Source organism: Callospermophilus lateralis, chromosome 7 (assembly GCF_048772815.1).
Source record: "Callospermophilus lateralis isolate mCalLat2 chromosome 7, mCalLat2.hap1, whole genome shotgun sequence".
Taxonomy (NCBI): Eukaryota; Metazoa; Chordata; class Mammalia; order Rodentia; family Sciuridae; genus Callospermophilus; species Callospermophilus lateralis.
The window spans coordinates 37,810,202-37,834,047 of NC_135311.1; the positions used below are offsets into that span (position 1 = coordinate 37,810,202).

Consider the following 23,846-nt stretch of genomic DNA (forward strand, 5'->3'; position numbering starts at 1 on the left):
ATCACCTGTCATCTTTCCACTTCCATCATAGGCGTTAATGACATTTTTACTTGACTCAACTGAAAGAAATCTTTCAAGATCAGTGGTTTTGTGTTCATTTCTTTGTATTCTATTTTGGTAAATAAAATAGGGAAAGTAAAATAAGAGCGAGATTTTTCTTCATTTTCTCTGTGGTCTTGTCTAATCATCTATATTATATCTATTGATTTTTCTCCCAGGACTCTGGTAGATTGTCTGATTTTACAGTTATAGTGGGAAATTCAAAGAGTTTGACAAAGTTGAAGTCAAGATTGAAGTAAGAATGTAAACTAGGTGAACCAGACAAGGGATTTGACACAAGAAAAAGGAGACACTAATAATCCTGGGAAGGAATAACAACAATACCAGAGAATACAGGCACATGGAATGGTCGGAGGCTGGATCAACCAGAAAGACCCTTCCCAACACAGGGGTAGTTGAGAAATGGCCTATGGTTACCCCCTTAATTTACAGATAAAGGCTTAGGGAGATGAAGAGACCTTTCAGAATCACATAGGGATTTTTCTGATTTCATCTCAAGGATCCTGAGGACCTAAGGGGAAGCTAGAAACTTTGGAGGTGAGACTAAATCTAGAGTCAGGGGTACAGGGGAAATGGGAGGTGGAGTAGGAGTCCCCAGGGCTGTGGGAGGCACTGTACTTCTCCATTATGCACTTGGTATGAGGAAGAGATTTGTCAGTTGGAAGAGAGGAAGTCACTACCGAGTGCTGAGATACAGGGTTTCTGAAATGAGAGTTCAAATATCAGCTGAAAGTCAAGAGTCCTCTCTCAGTGCAAAGCTGGTCCTGCTACTTGTATTGCTAGCAATTTTCTTCCCAGGTGGTGACAATCAGGAAGGTAAGAAGAGCTCGGGCAGCTCATAAACTGGTGCAGAGTTTCTGATAGAAGGCAGGGTGCCTTGCCCAGGTGCACCTGGACTCTGAGGTACTGCCCCCTCCTGACTCCAGCCCTGTTCCACCTACTGGAGGTGGGGCTGCAGCCTGAGGTCCTGGGATCTCAGGTGTGTCAGGTATTATGCATGTCAGTATGCATGATTTCTCTTTCCTTCCTGCATCTCCCTTTCTCTTCACTCTCTTTCCTTCCTTCTTCACAGCCTCTCAGGGGCCGATCTCCTTCCATGTCATCCAAATCTAATCCTTTGTCAACAGCACCTGGACACAGAACCACTGCTCAGGCTGGTTAGATGATGTGCAGGTTTTTGGCTGGGATAGTGACACAGGCACTGTCATCTTCCTAAAACCCTGGGCCAAGGGCAACTTCAGTGATGAGGCCATTCAGATGGTGGAGGAGATCTTCCGCAATTACTTCTCTGTATTCACCAGTGAAGTGCAGGATCGTGTCAATGAGTTCAAGTTGAAATGTAAGTGCAGCCCTCAGACCTTCAAGGTTGTTATTGACTTATTTTCTCCTGCTCCAGGGCACTGCTCCCTGAGGTCCTTCCCCCTCCTCCTTATTTACTAAGCTGCAATCACATTCTTCTTTAGAGTAGGCTCTGGCTCTGACTCCACACCTCCAGATGTTTTTGCATGTGCACCTGATCTGATGGGTCTGCTCCGCTCTGTGACCAGCCCTGTGTGTGCCTCCTGTGAAACTTGCTCCTTCCTTTCCTCTTTGTTCCTGAGAGACATAAAAATGTGCCTCCTCTTCTCATCATCCATTCATCCTTCTCCTCTCCATGTGAAGCTCTGGTTTCCTTTGAAAGCTGTGCTGGTGACTGTGGGACACTCTTCCTTACCCTCTGCCTCTCCCCTCTCCTGTACCCACTCTATACACGGATTCATACCCTGTTCACAATATCCACACCTCCCCTCAGTGCTTTCTTCCTGAAAGTCTCCCAATGCTGTAATTATTCAGGCTACACATGGCACCTTCCAGATTTTTATCCTCCCAGGGAATTAACATCCTGGGTTCTCCCCACATCCCTTTCTTTCATGTTTGCTACTTAGTAACTTTTCTGTTTTCCTTCTGCACAGACCCTTTTGGATCCAGGGCTTAGCAGGCTGTGAGCTGTGCTCAGGGGGAACCATCATGGGCTTCCTGAGGGGGTCTTTAAAAGGAATGGATTTTATAAGCTTCAAGTCAGCTTGGCCCTCCCCAAAAGGTGAACTCAGGGCACAGAAATTCTGCACATTCATCACGAAGGACAAAGGTATCTGTGAAACAGTGGAGAAGCTGCTGTTAGAAACCTGCCCCCAATATCTCCTGAGCGTCCTGGAAGTAGGGAAGGCAGACCTGCAGAGGCAAGGTAGATCCTGCTGGGTGTCACTGTCCCCTGCCTCTTCAGCCCAGGAGTAGGAGTGTACCCAAAGAAGAAGAGGGGCTTCATGGGTAACTGTTTCCATTTGCATATGAGATAGGAATGGTGTACGGGTCCCTGTACTCTGGGTTAGTGTCATAATGTGACACCCTTCCTTCCTTCCCTTTTCTGTCCCAGTGAAGCCTGAGGCCTGGCTGTCCAGTGACCCCAGTCCTGGGCCTGACCATGTGCTGCTGGTGTGTCATGTCTCTGGCTTCTACCCCAAACACGAGTGGGTGATGTGGATGCGAGGTGAGCAGGAGCAGGAGGGAACCCAGAGAAGTGACTTCCTGCCCAATGCAGATGGCACATGGTATCTCCAAGCAACCCTGGATGTGGCATCTGGGGACACAGCTGGCCTGGCCTGCAGGGTGAAGCACAGCAGCCTAGGAGGGCAGGACGTCATCCTCCACTGGGGTGAGAAAGGGGTACAGATGGGGGAGGTGGTGTTCAAGCACAGAGGAAGGATTGGAAGGTTGAGGGGAAAAGAGAATGGTTGGTGTGGGGGTTGGGCACAGGGAGCAGTAGAGAAGAGTGGACAAAGGGACTTTAGAGAATGAAGGCTGTGGAGATACACAAGGGAAGGCAAAAGGGTAAATGTACGTGACTTGAAGGGACATTATCCCCTGTGCTCTCTCCCCATTAATAGGACACTCCCTCTCTGTTGGCTTGGTCATTTTGGCAATTATAGTGCCCTGTGCACTCATTTTTCTGGGGCTTGCATTGTGGTTCTGGAGGCGCAGGTGAGTTTATTTCCTTAGTCTTCCTTCTCTGTAGGTACTCCCACTGTTTTCTCCTGTCACAAAACCTCTTTCTTTCCACCCGAACTTCCTCTTCACTCCTGCTACCTGCTGAGAATTAATTTTAAAAATTGTGGAAAAGATCACACAAATTGTACCATCTTTACCATTTTTGAGTGTGTTAAACGTATTTCCATTCTTTGCATCCACCACCATCATCCTTCTCCCAAACCTTTTTCATCTTGCAAAGTGGAAACTCACTTTTCACATAAAAACACTTCTCTGGGGCCGGGGTTATGGCTCAGTGGTAGAGGGTTTGCCAACACATGTGAAGTGCTGTGTTCCATCCTCAGCAGTACATAAAAATAAAGAAATAAAATAAAGGTGTAAAAAGAAAAAAAAGAAAAACCACTTCTCTGTTCCCTTCCTTCCCGCTGGTTGGTGGCCCTTCCACTTTCCATCTCTTGGAATTTGACTACCCTGTGTGACTCTTCCAATCTGAAACATACAGTAATTGTCATTTTGTTACTGGTTTATCTCACTTAGCAGTAAATGTTCAATTCTGTTGTAGCCTATCAGAATTTCCTTCTTTCTTTAGGAGGCATAATATTTCTTATCATTCCATTCCATGTGTAGACAACACATTTTTTCAGCCATTTATTCATTACTGGATGTTGGACCATTTCCACTTTTGGCTATTGTGAATGGTTCTCCTATAAGTGAGGACATACACACATGTCTTAGATACAACTGGCTTTTTGTTCTGGCTTTCTTGACAGGTCATGTCAGGACATCCAGTGAGCACTCATCATGTCTTCTCTCCCATCTGAAATAAGTGCCAAGAAGTTCAGAAACTTAGGATGGCATCCCAGGAGTCAACCTTGATACATTTCATCAAGTTAGCATTGATGTTGATCAAAGCATTTCCCCATATATATAATTTATATACAAGCAGAAAAACAATTAAGAACCGTGAATTTATTTTGAGATGCTATCAAAGGTAGTACCCACCCATATTTCATTATTCATCAGAAACATATTCTGAATTTCTTGAGAGTTTTATATATTTTTTATGTGATGTACACTTAATGATCTTCAAATGGCAGAACAAAATTATGTGTCCATAACTTACCTGTTTTGCATGTAATATATACACATGACTTCAGTTTTTAAATGTTTTGTTTTGGGTTTTACATTTATGTTCACTTAATTCTTAGAGTGTTCTGTTCAGATTTTGGTATGAAGGATTTTTTTGACTACGCAAAATGAGATTAAAAACGGTTCTTTGTTTTTTTCCAGAGTGTGTGACATTTTGTTTGTGCTTATTTTCATCTACATTTTTTTTGTGTGTGTAGATTTAGCAGAATTCACCAGTGCAGTCATGTGGTGAAGGTGTTCTTGCACCTGCTGTCTGACAGGGTCACAGTGTGGGGGATGCTGAGATAGGGCCGCACCATATGGGAATGGGAACCGTGGGAAATGTTAAGTGTTTTGTTTATTATACTCATGATATGGAGAGTAGGGCATACATCAGTGAATAATAAAAGTATGTGTTGCCTGAGATTGCAGGAAAATTCCTAGAATGAGACTAAGGATACAATTAAGACATGCCCCAAGGTGTGTTTCAGTATCTCTCAGGATACAAACAGTAGTGTTATTATTTCTCAAGAAATTCATGGGGAAAAGATTGCAAATCGAGGTTCCTGAGTAAAGTTTAACAATTTACACTAGCCCCCCCATTCTAAAGCCACAACCTGTGCAACATACACTTCCCCCACCAACAGACCCTCCTTTGCCTTACCCAGGAATTCATGATGGAAATGGACAACACATAGTTAATATCAATGGCAAATGGGTTGAGGTGCAGAGCCCACCCTTTAGTTAAAGATTACAAAGGCATAAGAATTGGTGTGCTTTGACCAAGGATCAAGGAAACTCTGTAAGAAAGCAATTAAATAGGTCATATTAAAAAAGGAAATTACGTTGGAAATTAAAAATAGAATAATGTAAAATTAATATGGATATAATTTAAAGGCACTTCAGAGTAGTAGGCTTTTAAGTAATAGACTTTCACTATTTTAAGTGTGTTTTTTTGGGACTTTACTTTAGAAGTAAGAAAGCTTTCCAATAATCACAAGTATGCTTTAAAGTTAAAGGTCAGTGAAATAATTATAGGTATGTTTTAAAGTTAAAACATTAATAGTAAGTCAGGAGACGTAGTCTAGTTGCATAGTCTAGTAACCAGTGATTGAGGTGACAATGTAAAAGCTTAATCATGATTGGCAAAGGTTATAGGAAAATATCTTAAACAAGGTACTCAACATCTTAGGTAATCAATATATGCCAGAAAAGATTGTAACTCTGGAAAATCATGTAAATCAAAGAAGTTTGTGGCTTTGAGGCTATCCATTAACTACCTGAAAAAACACCTGTAAAAAAGGTATAAAAGTAAAGGGCCCTCCAGGGGCGGGAGATCTCTGAAGACTGCTCATAACCTGCAACCTGCCATTCCATCTCTTCTTTCACCAATGCCACTCATCCTTCAGGACCCCTGGATCCCTCCTGGGGCTGGACCCCGGCAGTCATGTGTTGGAGGTTTTTTTGTTTCTTTAATAGAAAAGTATTAAATTTTGTGACGATTTTTTTTTCACCAGAGATTGAACCCAAGAGGCACATCCCCAGCACCCTCCCCCTGCTTTTTGGGTCTGGGTTTCCCTAAATTACTTAGGGCTTCATTAAGTTGCTGAGGATGGCTTCAAACTTGTGATCCTCTTGCCTCAGCTTCCGGAGCTGGGATTTGTGGCCAGTTATTTTTTTATTAATTTAATTTTATTTTTTTACTCAAATGGAGCAAAACTTTTCATTTCTCTTGTTGTATATGATGTAGAGTCATGCCATTTGTGCAATCATACCCATACATAGGGATAATAATGTCCATCTCATTCCACTATCTTCTCCCCAACACATTCCCTCCCTCTGCTTAATCCAGAGTTTTTCCATTCTTCCCTCCCCTCCCCCTGCATCCCCCCATTATGGATCAGCATCCACTTATCAGAGAACACATTTGGCCTTTGTTTTGGGGGATTGGCTTACTTCACTTAGCATAATATTCTCCAACTCCATCTATTTACCTATAAATGCCATAATTTCATTTTTCTTGAAGGCTAAGTAATATTTCACTCTGTGTGTTTGTGTGTGTGTGTGTGTGTGTGTGTGTGTGTGTGTGTGTGTGTGTTTTGAAGGGCATCTAGACTGTTTGTGGCCAGTTTTTAAGAATCTTTGTAGGTCTTCTTATTGTGTATTCAGAATTTACTTTTTGTTAGGTTTGATAAGTTTCAAATATTTTGTACAAGTCACCCAAATTGTGCAATTTATTTTCATTTTTTTTCTACATATTTCAGGTTTAATTTGCTTTCCTTGTTCTTATGTCTTGGTGGAAATTCATGAGTACCTCATTCTCCCACATTGGCTTTATTTAAAGGCTAAAAATTCTATTAAAGTAGGGCTTTAATGCTTTTCAGTCAGCTTGATATACTGCATTCTTTGTCAGTTCAATATATTTTCTAATTGTTCATTATTACATGGACAACTGTATTTCTGAATTTCCACTTAGGGTGGGGATTTGCCAGGAATAGCATTGCTTTGACTGAATCCCATTGTGTCAGCAAAAATATTTTATGTGTTTTCACTCTTTTGAAATTTGTTCATACTGTTTTATGGATAAACATCAGAACACTGTTTTATAGATAAACATCACTTTCAGTATAAGTGTTCCATGTTTTTTGGAAGAGAATTCTGGTTCTGGTGTTAAAAAGTCGAATTCTAAATACATCCATTAGGTCACTTTTATTAATTGTGTTGTGCCCCTCTAATGCATATTCAGCAATTTGCTTTTTCTATCATTCACATAGGTATGTTAATAAAATTCTCCACCAAAATTATACATTTTTTATATATATCGTTGGCTTCATAATTTAAAGAATGTCCTATCACATGCCTAAATATTTACAAATGCTACATCTTCCTTGTGTTTCTTCTTTTAATGTTTCCTTGTCAGTGAGGTGATGTTTTCAGGACATAGTAGGGCCTGATCAGGTTCCTCGGGGTTAGTGTTTTTATTTGTGTCTTTTCCCACCATTTTAATGTTATTATTTCCATTGATGTAATGTTATTTACTTCCTAAAATTAGTTAATATTTTACCACTTTGCTAGTTTAGTTACTTAGGAATATTTATTATCATTTATCCACTTCCTGTGTGCTATGATTGTTGTGTATTTGAATTTACAGCACACATAAATTTAACTTTCAAAATAAATTTTGCATACAATGTGGTAATCTTGACTTTGATTCTTTTATCCTTTTCATTACTCCACTTCACAGAGTTCAGGACTAGCAATGCTTGTTGATCTGAATCAGATCAGTAATACAATATTCAAATCTGGATTTTAACCACAGATGCTCCATTTTCTTTTTCCTATTTATGATTTACTTTATCCAGGGGTAGAGAGATTGACAGTGTAGGCTTTAGAATTTCAAACCAAAGCCTGTGGTGTATACCAGGACTTCTCTTCCTCTGCACCCACAGAATCCTAACTTTTGTTCCCTGGCCCCACAAGCCTGTGCAATGTTCTGCTCAACTCCTTGTGTCTTTAGAGTTTGTAGGTGTCTGTAGGTGAAGGAAATGTGGTTCCAGACCCTGGGCTCTGTCTCGCAAGACTTCTTTCCATTCCTGGCTTGTAGCCCGCTAATTCCTCACTGTGTTCATAGCTCTCAGATGTCATCAGGTAGAATTTTTCCAGTCTATGACTAGTTGTACTCTGGAGAATAGCTTAGCCTAAATAACATAATCCACCATTCCCATAAGTAAAAGTCCAGTGATATTTTAAAAGTTAATATAATTGGTTAGGAGTCATCCTTTCTTCTTATTTTATTCTTGTTTCAATTCTTATTTTTGGGTAACATTTTGGGAAAATAGAAACTTAGGGCTTTTTACCCACTGTTAGAAAAGGGATGTAGGTACCACATGAAAGAGGGCATTCACTCTATGATTTAAGCTAAAAACTATGCTTATTTTAAAATCCTGGAGTGAAATAGAATGAAAATTTTAGATTTTAAATCAATATTCATTATGTTGAATTAACTAGGATGGAAAATTTAAAGTATGAAATTTAGTATTATCTCTGTTATTCAAATATTTCACATTGGGTAGCTTTTTGAACCTGTTGAATTGTGTCACCTGTCAGAACAGTGACACTCCTGGTAGTGAGAAACCAGGTTCATGCAATGGCTACTCCATCCTACTGTGTACTTCACTAATAGTGCAAAGAATGAGGTAACAATAATCTTTAGCCATTGACTATAATAAATCACAGTGTAGATAGTGTGGATGGACAAGAGTCGTATGTTGTAGTGATCCATCCCAAAAGTCCTTAACAGAAACACCGCAGTCATCATGCAGTTGTGTTGGGTTCCTGATGGAGCTAAATGGTGTCTGTCTTTGATGATTTAGATGTGAGGGGGGTGTCTGGCTTGTTTGTGAACTGGACATGTAACCATTATTGAAAATCAGAACAACATGGATAATAACTGCTTAACATTTTTAATTTGACCATTGTATCATTCAATTTTCTACCACTAAAGAGAAATGCCTAAGACAATTATAAATATGGTAAAGAAGTTATTTAGTTCATACTTCTGGGGCTTCAGCTCACAATTGGGCAGCTCCTTTGCTTTTTGGCTTCTGTGAGATTGTGAGGGTATCTTAAGGCAATGTTCATGTCATAGCAAACATTTTACATCCTGAAGCAGAAAGAGAGGGGGGAAGGAGGGAGAAAAAGAAAAGAGACCGAGGATGGGCATGGATCCCTTGATCAACCTTGGGGTACACCCCAATTAATAAAGAACCCCCTATAAAGCCCTACCCCTGAAGACTCAGAGCACCTTCTAATTGAGCTAATTGTGCCAACCTGGGGACCAAGCCTTTAACACATGGTCTTTTGGGGGACAACATTCATATTAAAGCCATCATATTTTCGCCCCTGATCCCCAAGATTTATACATCTCACAGAGTAAAATCCATTCTTTCTATCACTGAGTCCCAAAGTCAACTGTTCTCACTTTGCTCAATAGTCCAAGTCCAAACTCTCCTCTGAGACTCAAGGCAAATTTAATGTAAACCCCTGTTTTTTAAAAAAAAGTTTCACACTTCCAGGATACAATGTGAGGCAGGCACCAATCAAATGTTTCTATTTTAAAAGGGGAAGATAAGACAATAGAAGTAGGGGTCATCTCAGAGCAAGACTGAAAAGGGCAACTGTGACATTCTAAATATCCCTGTCTGACATACAGTGGGCACCAAAACTTAGGTAGGAAAATAAAGTTCTAGTGTTCTATAGAAAATAGAGTGACTTTAGTTCACAATAGGCATTACATATTTTATAAAGAAGTAAAAGAGAGGAACTTGAAGTCTCACAACATAATGAAATGGAAATGAGTTAAAAATATTAATTATCTTGATTTTGATCATTATACATTGCATACATTTAATCAAATATCACACTATACCCCATAAATATGTAGGATTATTACATAATAATTATAAGGATGGGCATGGATGGGCATTTTACTTTTTAAGATAAAGTCAATTAATGTAACTGTTTATATTATGAAGTTAAAAGGAAAAAAATTAACCATTGGGTTTTTCATTATTAGTTAATAATGCCCTCAGTATAATTAAGTATTAACTGATGGGGGGGGGCACTTTATCAACCTGGAATAAAAGGGAGCTCATCATATCATTTGGTGTCACTACAACCAAAGTATAGAAAACAAAATTCAAGTTGGAAATAAATTAATTACAAAAATTTGGAATATTTAACATCAAATTTAAGAATAAGACAGGTGCTGCTGGATCATCAATGAATAAATAATATGAATGGTGTAAGAAAGATGGTGTGGGCATGAATTTTGTCTTTTAGAACATATTAAGGAATAGAAATTAAAAATTAAAAAATTAAGTAGTTTATGTAGATAAATCATGCTAAATAAATGCACCAATATTATACTATAGAATTTTCCTTTGAACCTTATCTATTCAAAGTGATATCAAGCAAAAAAAAAAGCCCATAAAATCAGCTTTATTTGCACAAATGCAAGATGAGTTGTTTATAATATATGTATATATAAAATGAATTTAAGTATTATGTGGTTCATTTTATTTCGTATCTTTATTTTGCATATATAAATATATAATAATATATCACTACTTATTTAGATATTTAATTTCTCTTGGTATTACTTTATAGTTTTCAATGTACCTACTTTTCATTTCCTTGGTTAAATTTGTTCTTAGATATTTTATTCTTTTTGATCATTTAGTGAATAAAATCACTTTCCCATTTCATTTTTGCAAGACTTATATGTATATAGAAATATAATTTTTTGTATATTTATCTTGTACCTAACAGAAATTTATTGTACTTTTAGACTCCAGAATTTCCATTTACCTTTAAAAAATTATTTCTCTCTCTTTAATTGTATTCTCCATTATTCTTCTCATTGTTGTTGTATTCTATTTTAGTTCTTCAATATGGGCTTTGGTCAGTGATAATATTTCATAGGAAATTTGGGATCTTTCTGCTAAGCTCAACATTTAAGCAACATCAAATGCTGTTTCTGTTGACTTCTTCCCTGCCGCCATGTACAGTATTATGTGCCTCTCCATTTTCATGTATCTTTTGTTGCTGGAAAAAAATGTATCTGCAGATCATGTATTTATTCTGATTCTTCAATAGTATCATCTTCTGTTCAGAATGGTACCAGGTGCTGTTATTTCTTCTTCTGAGTTGTAGAAATTGTTTTATTTATTTTTTTCTTCTTAAGTCCAATTCCTTACAGGTCACTTCTATGTCAACACAGCATTGTGGTGGCTCTGTGTTTGGTCCAAGACTCTGTTGAAGCATTTTGAGCTGTTAAGGATTCTGCCCTTTGCCATTGGATTTTTCCCTCAGGCTGGGAAATCTACTGCAAGTTCTGGAAGTTTGCAAGTCAGTGCTGACTTTTCCTTTTTGCTTCACTTTATTTCTGTTTCCTCCTAGCATGTACACAAGCCTCACACTGCTGCAGGGACCTGCAGAAAGCAAAGGATGGTCATTTATGATCTCTTTGAGCATGCTTGCAGCTGTGTACCTGTGGGCTTTCTTCTAGACTTCCAGGAACAAGTGGGGGCTACTCAGGTCCCAAATGATAATCTTATTCACAGTATGTCTCTCAAGATTTTCTGGCTGGTCTGCAGATACTCTTCTCACCTCATTCACAGTATGTCTGCTCACCTTGTTCAATGCTACACCCTCATGCCCACTGGGAAGCAAACTTTTCCCATTTGTTTGCCATGGAGTTTGTTATTGTTTTTGGTAATAATGTTGGGTTTCTTGTTTTTCCTCCTACTGCACTCTAAATCAAGTTAGCCACATCCAGCAAAGATGCTTTTTTTATTCTTTCTTTCCTTGCCCTGGTACAAAGCAGTGAAGGTACTGTATATGGGATAGAGATGAACTTACAACTGTGCTTACCTAGGTTCAATTGTTTTCTAGAATCAGCACTTCTCAATTAGTTGCATACCTTTGATTCCTTTCCAGATCCTCAAGTGATTGTTTTTTAATAGTGTGATCACAGTTTTATAGTTTTATCACTATTTTAGGTGGAGATGGTCAGCCAAGCTCCTTACTCCATCATTCTGGAAATTCCCTACAGTAAAATTACAGCAACAACTCTTCCAACTGCATGGTCTTAGCATGCACTGGGAATGTTCCCACTCCTCTGAAGATGCACTGTCGTGCAGAATCAAAGAACTTTAAAAGAGGCTCATTGGATGTTCAAAGGGACCTCAGGGGCCTAACAGGTGGTGGTGTAGCAGAAGTGAGGTGTTCTACTTGAGCTCATTTCCGCCTAACATGTAGCAGGCAGAAGGAAGACCCAGACCACCCAGGGTTTACCGGAGAAGCTGTCTCTCTGAAAATGATGGTTGACAAGCACAAAGGAAACTTACAACGCAATGAACTGATAGAATAATGAGATCTAAAATGCCTACTACTGATTTTTAAAATTGCAGATGTGGCAGGCCACTGTGGGCGGACTGGGTCAAGATCAGATGTCCAGTCTTCTGAACTTGTCACTTGAATGTGAACATGATATAACTGTTGCTAGGGTATGCTCTGAGATCCAGTGGGTGATCATGTCTGAATTTATTTTTTTTTTCCATTTTCTCAAGAAAAGACATGATTAAAACAAAGAAGTACATTTTAATGGTTGAGAAGTTTTGTTGTGAAATACAAGTGAATTGCAACTTTTTCAGTTCCTCAGATGGAAGATATTCCCCATAATTGCATAGTTTTTTCATGTAATGGTTTCTCTTTCCAAGTTAACTTTTAATATTCCCTTGGACCCAGGTCTGTCACTGTGTTCTGGAAACTGTTCCTTGATCTTGTCTATTTCTTTTCTTTTTTCTTTTTTTAAGAGAGAGAGAGAGAGAATTTTTTTTAATATTTATTGTTTAGTTTTCAGCAGACACAACATCTTTTTTTTGTATGTGGTGCTGAGGATCGAACCCGGGACGCATGCATGCCAGATGAGCGCGCTACCGCTTGAGCCACATCCCCAGCCCCATTGTCTATTTCTCTTATCATTTGTTGTAAAAGTACTGCATACTTCCAGATTTGGTGCTTACACAATTATGGTCCTATATTCCTCTCTATGGTTTCTTCTCTCCATGCTGAACTCTACCAGCACAAGGACTATATATTCTCCCCACTGTTAATTTGAACTACCATTATATTTTTAGTTCTAAGTAAAATGCCTGGCATATAGTAAGCACTCAATGAACATTTATAATGATTCAAAGAATGTATGAATGAACACATTTCAAGATACTTGATTATTTCCCAAAGCATAGATGATGACATTCTTAAAGTAAGTTTAAAATATAATTTGAAAGAGATGGGGAAAGTCTTTTTTTCTGTGCCACCTCATGCTTGGGAGGTTCTAGTTCACAACACCCCTTGCAACAACCCACATAACATGAATCATCTAAATTCTTCCAAGTATAGCCTGAATTCCAACACGACCCACAATAACACAATACACATTGAACTGTGCATCTGAATTTGGGGCATATAACACCTGTGTTCTCTAGCTGTGTGGCCCCATATCATTTCCTCCCAGTCACAATTCTTAAGTCTGTATTATCTTTGCTATTTTTCACTCCTCACAGTTCTCACTTCTGTTGCCTTTATTCTGATCATGATTGTCCTTTGCCATCTTCGTGTTATCACTCTGATGCATCCTCCAGTAAATCCAACTGGGATCTAGGCGTTTTCCTAAATGCCATTTTACCACATCACTCTATGTTTAGCATCTTTCACTTTCTTGAAAAAAAAACAAACAACAAAGAACAATTCTCCAGTGTTGCATGAATAATCTTTCATAGTCAAGGTTTACTCATTTCTCTTGTACTGACTCTTTCTTTGTTCCCTAAATTCTAGCACTGACTTCCCTCTACATTTACATCTGTTTTAACATAAGCTTTCTAATAGATTTTATCATGTTGTATGGCATATACCCCTTTTGATATCGTTAGTAAAAATATGTAGGATGGTTCAATTTTTTCTGATGATATTTAAAATAAATATGTAACAGTAACCTGAATTTTCTGCAGAAATAAGAAACTGTCATTTACAACAAGCTCCACTCTTTTGGGAACATGATGCACTTGCTCTTTCAACTTTCAGCAAGAATAAAGGAGTTTCTCGGGCTGGGGTTATAGCTCAGTGATAGAGCACTTGCCCAGCATGTGTGAGGCCCTGGGTTGGATCCCCACCACCACATTAAAAAAAAAAAACTAAATAAACAAAATAAATCATTGTGTCCATCTACAACTAAAAATATTTTTAAATAAAAGAATAAAGGAGTTTCTCTTGGAAGTTCATCTATCTTAGTTTCTCTTGCAAGCACAGTGCCTATTTTCAGGGTAGGATACCACCCCAGCAAACATGTCATTCTAAGAAAGAAGTTTGTGGATTATAATCATACAGAGTAAAAATAAACATACAGAGGCAAAATACAGAGTAAAAATAAACATACTGAGGTAAAAATAATACTCAGGTAGAGAAAGACAGAGAGAACCAATAAAAGGGAGAAAAGGTGAGGAGGAGGAGAAGACCCCAGACAGATAAGCAAAGGGGAGATTGCAGGAAGGTTACTGTGCACCACCTGAGTGACTTCTACCACTTCCTTTTGCAGATGACAACACTGGTGAACTAGATTTCTCTAAGGCCGAATGCCATTGACTTTTGTAGCCATATGACAGACTACAGACTTTGTCCAAATCCAAGACTCCAGGATTTGTGCAGTTGGTGCAATAGGGGAGGTCAGGAGAATGCAGGCAAGAGAGGAGAAACTTGGAAGCCAACAGGGGGAGAGAGAGAGAGGGAAATGAGAGACCTTATGGGAGGCTGTGGCTGAGCAAGGCAAGTGAGGATTTTCTGATAGGGAAGTGGGTAGAGGCAGAGGTTAGTCTGTGCCACAAAGAGAGATGGATGAGAGTAGGAGAAGGTGTCGGGAGGGCAGCATATATCTGACTTCTGAAGAGAGCTTCCTGGCCAAGACATCAAAACTCCAAATGCTGCTCCTGCTCCTTCTCCTCTTCGAGGGACTTCTCTGCCATGGGCAAAGCACAACTGGTAAGAAGAGCTCAGGTGAAAAGATATTTGTGGTCAGGCACAGCAGAGAAAGCCCTTGGAGAATCTGCCCGAAGGAGGCAATTCTCTTACAATATGCCCTTGGAGTCTACACTCCAGACTGTATCCTGGGAGAGAATTCTTGCTTCTCGTCTCAGTTTCTGTCTCTGATTTTAGCAATAGGGGCCTGGGTTAGGGAATAGAGGGTATTGGGATATTTGAAAACTGTAACTATCTGCATTCTTTCTTTCCACCCTGAATTCTTCTTCTTCTTGCATTGTCTCTTCTCTCATCCCTTATAGTCTCTCCACCGGCCACTCTCCTCTCTTTCAGCTCCCCAGGCTCTAAGAACTCATCATGCCCCAGCAGAAGAGCCCCTCTCCTTCCACCTAGTCCACATTTCCTCCTTTGCCAACCACAGCTGGGCCAGCACCCAGGCCTCTGGCTGGCTGGGTGACCTGGAGATTCTTGGCTGGGACAAGGTCTTAGGCTCCCTTGAGGACCTGAAGCCCTGGTCCCTTGGAAACTTCAGCAAGGAGGAGGTGAAGAGCCTTCAGTCGCTGTTCCAGATGTACTTCCACGGTTTCATCAGGGTCGTGCAGGCCTTTTCTAGCCAGTTCCAGTTTGAATGTGAGTTTGGTGTTCCAAGTTTTGTCTGGGCTCTCTGGCCATCTTCCAAATGTGTGTGTGTGTGGGGGTGGACCAGATTCTGCCATCTTTACCTTTCCTGACCTTGCTCCCTGCCTCCCTTTGGCTCACACTCACTTCTCTGCTTCACCCTTCACCACCCCCATCCTGCCATATGCACAGCAGGGCCCGCCTGAGCTTCTCTCTTCCCACCCCTGGACACACCCTCCTGTTCTGCCCATCTGTGATTGGACTGAGTGTTCGCATGGCCTGACCTTGACCTCACCACCCCTCTGAGTTTTCCCAGACCAGTCCCCTATCTTCTATGCCTTCCCTATCAATTATTCCAATATGATTATTCCCATATACATTTATTAGCTTCCAATTTTCTTCCCACACATCTATTTCCCATTTTGCCTCTCAATTCTAGTTTCCTATAGGATTCCCCAGCAATTTGGTCCTTTGAATTCCATCGCTCTTTAGATTTTTTTTTTAATTTTCCCTTCTTGTCATTCTTTTCATATTGATTCTCTTTTCTGTCCATTCTCAGACCCCCTTGAGCTCCAGACATCATCAGGTTGTAGACTGCATGCTGGGCAGGCCTCAGAGGGCTTCTTTAATGGGGCATACCAAGGATCAGACTTCCTGAGCTTCCAAGGGGGTTCCTGGCAGCTATCTCCAAGAGGAGAGAGTCGGGTCCAGAACGTCTGTCGGGTGCTCAATCTCTACGAAGATATCAAGGAAATAGTGCAGAGCCTCCTCCATGACACTTGCCCTCGATTTCTGGCAGGCGTCCTTGCCGCAGGGAAGTCAGAGCTAGAGCGGCAAGGTGAGTCCGACACTCTCTCCCCTCCTACTCCTATTGCTCTTACTCCTTTGTTTGGATTCGCCCTTTCTCATCATCTGTTGAAACACGCAATAAGAGGTCCCAGGGAGAGATGCCTGGCTTCAGGATTGTTTTCCCAAGAAAATATAAAAGAAGTGATAACTCAAACTTCTAAGGCACCCAATACCTGAACTCGAGCTCAAAGTGCTCACAAAACTTCCATTTCTCCCCACTTTTCCCCTGTGTAGTGAAGCCTGAGGTCTGGCTGTCCAGTGGCCCCAGTCCTGGGCCTGGACGTCTGCTGCTGGTGTGCCACGTCTCTGGTTTCTACCCAAAGCTCGTGTGGGTGATATGGATGCGGGGTGACCAGGAGCAATGGGGCACTCAGCGGGGTGACCTCCTGCCTAATGCTGATGGAACGTGGTATCTTCGGGTGACTATGAATGTGGCCACTCGGGAGGCAGCTGGCCTGGCCTGCAGGCTGAAGCACAGCAGTCTGGGAAGCCATGATATAGTCATTCACTGGGGTGAGAGAACTGAGACCCAGCTGGGAATGACGGAAAATAGTCCTAGGGATTTTCAGTGAGGAACTGGGGAAATAGGTAGAAATCCTAAGTGCGGGAAGGATAAAAGTGGGAAAATCCAAATAAAGAAGGGGGAGGGAGTGATAGCAAGTAAATTTAAAGAAATTGGAAATCAGAAATTAGAGGAACTAAAGAAAAAAGAAACTATTGATTTGGTGGAAGAGGGTTGGGGTGGGTACCTGATGGACACAGACTGGGGACAGGGGGTTGAAACATAGGCTCTAGAACACAGTGAGAACCCCAGGAAACCCCCTGCCCCCATGACCAAAGCCTAACCTGTGGCGGATCAGGAGCATTTCATGGGTCTCTCTGCTTATTTTATCCCAACCAGGTGGATACGCCATCCTTCTGCTTCTGATGTGTTTGACTGCCATAGTCACCTTCGTCCTGCTGTTTGGACTGCACTTGTGGTGTAAAAAGCAGAGGTGTGATTTTTTTTTATTCTTTGTTTGTTCATCCTGTGTATCTTTTTTCCCTTTCTCCCTTTCTCTGTGATTCACCTTCTTTAAGATTAAGATCCTCTTCTTTTCTCACAGCTCCAATTGGAAAATCCTGTCTCCCTGTAGATCCAACTCCGCCTTTCCCCTGGGAGCCCAAACCCAGGACCCCAGGAATCCAGCACATGAGCTTCCCATGACATCAGAGTCCTGGATCAAAAAGAGAATTTTGAAGTGGAAAACAAGTCTAAACCAACTCTGGTGATATTGGTTTGCCTTGCACGTAAACTCCTTGTCTACTTCTTACATATGCTTCTTGTCCTCTAAGGAAAATATGATATTATTCAAACAACTTATTGTGGCAGAGATATCGATCCCTTTGGACACCCTTTGCTTTTCATCTTCCGGCAATATCTTTTTTTCTTTTTTGCTTTGTTCATCACCATTGATCCTTCGAGATGGAACTCAGATGCCTTCTTCTCATGGTGGTTTCCCAGGATTGACCATTTGAAAGCTCTTCTATACTCCCCAGATTGGACTGGCCTTCCTCAACACACTCACCTCTTCCTGCTCTGATCAATCATTCTTTAGGGATTTTTGCTCTTCCCTTTCCTCTCAGATGCTTGAAAATAGGATTTAGGTGTATGTACTTGTAAGCACATGGTTTCCTGCTCTGAAAGGACCCGTCTTGGTTTAATGCTTCAAAATATCCCAAGAAATATTGCATTTTCATTTGGCACTAGCCTCATACATGATGTTTCTGTTTCTGCCTGGATGTAATATGTTTTAACCAATGCTGACCAAAATATGTTTACTTTCAGATAAACCAATATTGTCTTAGTCCATTTCTTCTCTGAAATCTCTGCATCATTTGACTGTGTGCTCACTAAAGCAGTTCTTCTTTCCCTCTCACCAGAGGTAAAGGAGGCAGGTACATGCCTCAAACTCCACTGTAATTAGAGTGTTAGTGCATCTTCAGGATATTTAAATAAAATGATATCATGTGGGATATCACCTGTCAAGCCAGGACAGGTTCAAATTATCATTCCTACTTCCAAGAAAACGTGTATGTCTTTGTTGATATGCATATTCTGGGGGAAAAATTTACATTTTTAGCAATGAGGAAGACAAATGGGATTGGAAGACAATTTTAATGGGTGGAGTCATAGGAAAGACAATGATGGGAAAGCTAGGTTTGATGCCAGTTTAGCTTGTGCTTACTTTATTTTGGTTTATCATAATCCCAACGTCATCCTCATCACCATCATCATATAGTTTGTTTCCCTTCTTTTTATATAAATTATTAAATTATCTAGTTGAGTTGAGATACATTGGAATGAGCTTGTTGGAATACAGGGAACTATTAGAGCATAGAGTTCATGCAGATGTCCATTCAACTCCTTTTTTTTTTTGCGTGAGATAATAGAACAGAGTGTGGAGGCTTCTTAGTGTAAGCTTATAACTTCATGTGAAGCATTTTCAAGTTCAGCAGTCACTTATCCAGGGCAGAGTCTTTACCTAAGAAGGAGGCACTGAAGCTGCCTTCCACTGGTGAGAGTCCATCACCCTCTGTATGACATATTCAGTTAGCTTATCTAGAGGCTTTGCTGAGTCCAGAGAGGAAGGCAGGATTCTGAGGGGCTGTTTGGAGCAGCAAATGTTTGAAGCCAAGAGTTCTCTCCATGGTTTAAATCTGTGAGGGTGACTTCTCTGAAAATAAAAGAGGTTCAAGTACAGACCTTTCATTTCTGAGACAAGGTATGTAGTGAAACATCTTTCCTATGTTTCTCATTTAAATATTTTTTGCCATTATTCCAGTCACAATAATTTTTGAAGCCGCCATCTGACACAGGCTAACTTTCATGGTTCCATGCCTGATCTTTCCTCTACCACATCTTGTGTTTCTGTGACACCCAGTTTCTTTCTGTCCCTCAATTACATCAAGCTTCTTCTCAGTTACAAGTGTCACGTGTATAGAAAGAAATTTGCCGATTAGACTAAGTAACACACTCTACCTCAGTCGTACCCCATTCCAATATTCTGTTTATTTTTTTCTTAGTTTATTTCAAATATCTTTTAATATATTTTTATTTATATGACAGCAGAAAGCATTACAATTTTTACTACACATATAGAGCACAATTTTTCACATCTCTGGTGGTATACACAGTGTATTCACACCAATTTGTGTATTCATACCTGTACTTTGGATAATAATGACCATCCCATTACACCATCATTAATTACCCCATGCCCCCCCTCCTTTACCCTCCCACCCCTCTGCTCTATCTAGAGTTCATCTATTCCTCTCATGCTCCCTCTCCCTATCCCACTATGAATCAGCCTCCTCATATCAAAGAAAGCATTCGGCATTTGGTTTTTTGGGATTGCCTAACTTCACTTAGCATTATCTTCTATAACTCCATTCATTTACCTACAAATGCCATGATTTTATTATCTTTTATTGCTGAATAATATTCCATTTTGTATTTATGCCACATTTTTTAATCCATTCATCTATTGAAGGGCATCTAGGTTGGTTCCACATTTTAGCTATTGTGCATTGTGCTGCTATAAACATTGATGTGGCTGTGTCCCTATAGTATGCTGTTTTTAAGTCCTTTGGCTATAGACAGAAGAGAGAGACAGCTGGGTCAACTGGTGGTTCCATTCCCAGATTTCCAAGAATTCTCCATACTGCATTATATTCTGTTTATTTTGAATATTTAATTTAGCTGTAATTACTTCATTGTTTTATGAATTTATTGACTTTTTCATTTAAAACATAGGAAATATGTCATCCTAAATTTCATCTGTCTTGATCACACTTGTAACCTCTTGCTTAAATAATAGCTTGACATTTTGGGCTAATGAATATGTGTATTAAAATAAATATATATTTCAATTGAAAAATGATACTAACTGTTGACTCTCAAGAAGAGCTTTTAGTGACACCAATCTTTATCTGATGGGTGATAGATGTCCAGGTACCGATGAGTTTCCAAAGTGCTGGTGTCACTAAAAGCTATAGGTACATCATTCATATTGTTCAAAGATGAAAAAATGCTCACTCTAAGTTCTCTCTTTCCTTCAGTTATTCTCTTTCTGTATATGACAGCATCTTATGTACAGATGTAGATTTAGGAAGGAGGAAGGCAATCCCAAAGCATCTTATCTGACTCCTCTGTCTTAAGAGTGGCAAGCCTAGTTGCCCATAACATGCTACTGTGGGTTTTTTTCTGCTGTGCTTTGGTAAATCCCAGGGAGTCTCCTAGGGAAGGATGACTGCTGTGTGCTGTGATTTTGAGGAAACTCTAGGTCTCTGAATGCACTAACTTATTGCAGTCTAGTTCGTTTTGTGAGAAGGTGCTCTAGTTGAGACCTGGGCATAGATTTGAGTGAAGCACAAGACATGCTTCCTGGGGAGGTGGATGAGGGCTACTTACTCATGTGCTTTCCCAACTCTTATAAAACTGGCACAGATGGGTTTTTTAAAAAGTCAGAGGACAGATAATCATTTCATAAGAAACACCAGGTTAACATGATTTGGGGAATTTTTCAATATTGGTCCAGGATATTGTCAGAAACATTTTATGCTAACCATGCCATGTAAGCCATTAAACTGAGTAATTTCACCATACAAAAAAAACAAAAAGCTTAATGCCAAAAGACCAAACAACCCAATCAATAAATGGACAAAGGAACTAAACAGATACTTCTTAAATATGAATGGTCAACAAATATTTGAAAAAATATTCAATATCTGTAGCAATTAGAAAAATGCAAACTAAAACTACTCTAAGGTTTCATCTCACTCCAATCAGAATGCAACTATCAAGAATACAAGTAAAAATAAATGTTGGTGAGGATGTGGGGGAAAAGGTATATTCATACATTGCTGGTGGGACTATGAATTGGTGCAATTTACAGTCTAGAAAGTAGTATGAAGTTCTTTAAAAAATTAGGAATGAAATAACTATTTGACCCAATTATTCCACTTTTCTGTATATATCCAAGGAAGTTAAGATCAGCCCACTACAGTGACACAGTCTCATCGATGTTTATAGCAGCTCAATATCTACTATGAAGCCAATAGATAAACTATAGAACCAACCTAGGTGTCCTTCAACAGAGGAACATGGTATATATGCACAAAGGAATATTACTCAGCCATAAGGTAGAATTCTGTCTCTTCACATTCTTAAATACTTGCTTTGCTATGCAGAATCTTTTTAATATGATGGCATTCCACTTACTGATTCTTGGTTTTATTTTTTGATTTTTACTTGTGGAGGCAGTTGATACCTGCACCAATATTATGGAGTGTTGACCCTCTGTTTCCTTCTAGCATTTGTGATGTTTCTGGTCTAACCCCTAAGTCTTTGATCCATTTCAACTTGAATTTGGGACAGGGTGATAGATAAGGATCTAGTTTCATTCCTCTACATATGGATGTTCAATTTTCCCATTTGTTTAAAAGGCTATCTTTTTCTTTTTATTGACATGTATTTTTAGTACCTTTGCCAAGTTCCAGATGTTTGTAGTGGGTCTGTCTCTGTGTTGTCTATTCTATTCCATTGGTCTTCATGTGCATTTTGATGTTTTTGTTACTGTAGCTATGTAGGATAATTTGAGATCAGGTATTGTGATACCTCCTACATTGCTCTTCTTGCTCAGTATTGCTTTTGACTACTTTTGATCTCTTATTCTTCTAAATAAATTTTAGAACTTTTTTTTTAGTTCTGTCAATAAAGCCATTGGTATTTTGATGGGGATTACATTGAATCTGTATATTGCTTTTGGTAGAATGGCCATTTTGCAATATTGATTCCACCTGTCCAAAAACATAGGAGGTTTATTATTTTACCAGTAATAATTATTTATTTTACAATCAAATAAAAAATAAAATAATAAAAAAATGGACTCATATTGTTTATCATATATATGGTCCCTATAGATCAGAGCACCACATACCTGTTTCAATGGTCATAAAAGGGATCTAACTCAAGGAGAATATCAAACATCATCACCATGACAACCACAGGGCATAGAAATCCAAACATTTTTGCCCATTGCATCTTGTTATCAGTTGCCAAGGAAACACAACACAGTTAAGAACTGGCTGGAATAATTTTTTCCTTACATATAAAATAGAAAGTAAAATTAGCTTCAATTAGGTGCAGAAAACCCCTATGGCCAGTGGGTCCATCTCTACAATCAGTGCAGAGCAATTGACCTGGACACACTTCTCTTATACTATCCTAGTGGACCCTTTCCTCTCTCTCTTGGAGATTGAAATACCAAAAGCTGAAGACGTGCTTGAAGAGTATTGATGTACATGCTTAAACAGAGTGAAGGATCATTTCTTGCTAAGAAAATGTTCTAGGATTACAGACATTATTCATTGGTCTAGTGGAGTAGTCAAAAGAGTATGAGATTGTCTTTGCCAAAGTCTGGCTACTGAAGCAGGACATGAAGCATATCAATCCCAGTATAGGACTTTGCCCACCTGGATTTGGAGGTGAAATTTCATATGATGTTATTTTCAAATAACTCCTATGAATATGGCTTGCTCAAAGAGCCACTACTATTTTGAGTCACACTCTATGGAGTGACAAAGAGAATAAAACCCAGTAGGATGGGCAGTCCTTCCTAAAGAATGGTTCTCATCTGGGCACCCCAAGTACCTGTAATTAGGCAACTGAAGAGATGAAAAATGAGTCTAGGGTGACTATGGGCATAAAGCTGACATCCATCACACCTGAACATAAATTTCAGCTAGATTATCTACCTTCCCAGAATTTTGATACATACACAACAAACAGTCTTGCCAACAGGTAATTGAGGACTATCTGATTATCCATCACCATCATGGTTACTAAATTTAATGAATCTTATTGATCTTGAAGAGCTTGGGCAGTAATATTAGCTCTCTCTTCCACAGTCAATAACACACAAATAGAATGCAAATAGTTTATCTTTCTGGCAGAGTGTCTTAGGCAACACTGCAATGTGTTAAAAGTTATGCCTTTTCAATTTGGAGTATAATTTTGAACAGAAACTCAAGTATCCTAAATTCCTAAATAGCATACCTCATTTGAGGGTGACAGGAACTCCAGAGCCCAGTATAACCACGGAGGAGCACATAACCTACGAATACTTCTGTAGTCCAATTGTACAAAGCTTGCATCTGGTTTTACTCTGAATTAGGTGGCCAGGTAAAATTGTACCATGTATGAACATATCATCTGCAAAGTTTATATTGGCCTGTTATTTTATATCTAAGTTAGAGGTAAATTTGATGTATGGAGTGGTAAGTACTCTATGAATCTTAACCTGCACTAACTGTGTCTCTCTCTTATTAAAACCATTGAGAAAAACCAACCATTACCTGTTGGAATGCCTGTCATACTGGTGACAGGCCATGTATGAACTATTGTCATCTGGAAGGAAATGCCCTGACTACATGTGTGGCAGACCCAGCAAAACTTCAAACCTCCATGTATTGCTACTGCCGTGCCGATCTTTACCAGTGTGTTGTCAATCCAGGCACCACCCGATATT

The 23,846-nt window shown here is 39.6% G+C and overlaps 1 protein-coding gene and 1 pseudogene across 1 annotated transcript; both read left to right on the forward strand.

Moving 5' to 3' along the window:
• The first annotated feature begins 632 nt into the window (after positions 1–632).
• LOC143404186 (T-cell surface glycoprotein CD1b-like) lies at positions 633–3,082 on the forward strand (annotated as a pseudogene).
• Positions 3,083–14,663: 11,581 nt separating this feature from the next.
• Positions 14,664–17,547, forward strand: LOC143404187 (T-cell surface glycoprotein CD1e, membrane-associated-like). Its single transcript, XM_076862474.1, has 6 exons — positions 14,664–14,811; positions 15,142–15,438; positions 15,986–16,264; positions 16,510–16,788; positions 17,177–17,270; positions 17,382–17,547. Exons 1-6 carry the CDS (start codon positions 14,664–14,666, stop codon positions 17,545–17,547), a joined length of 1,263 nt encoding a protein of 420 aa, XP_076718589.1.
• The last annotated feature ends 6,299 nt before the right edge of the window (positions 17,548–23,846 follow it).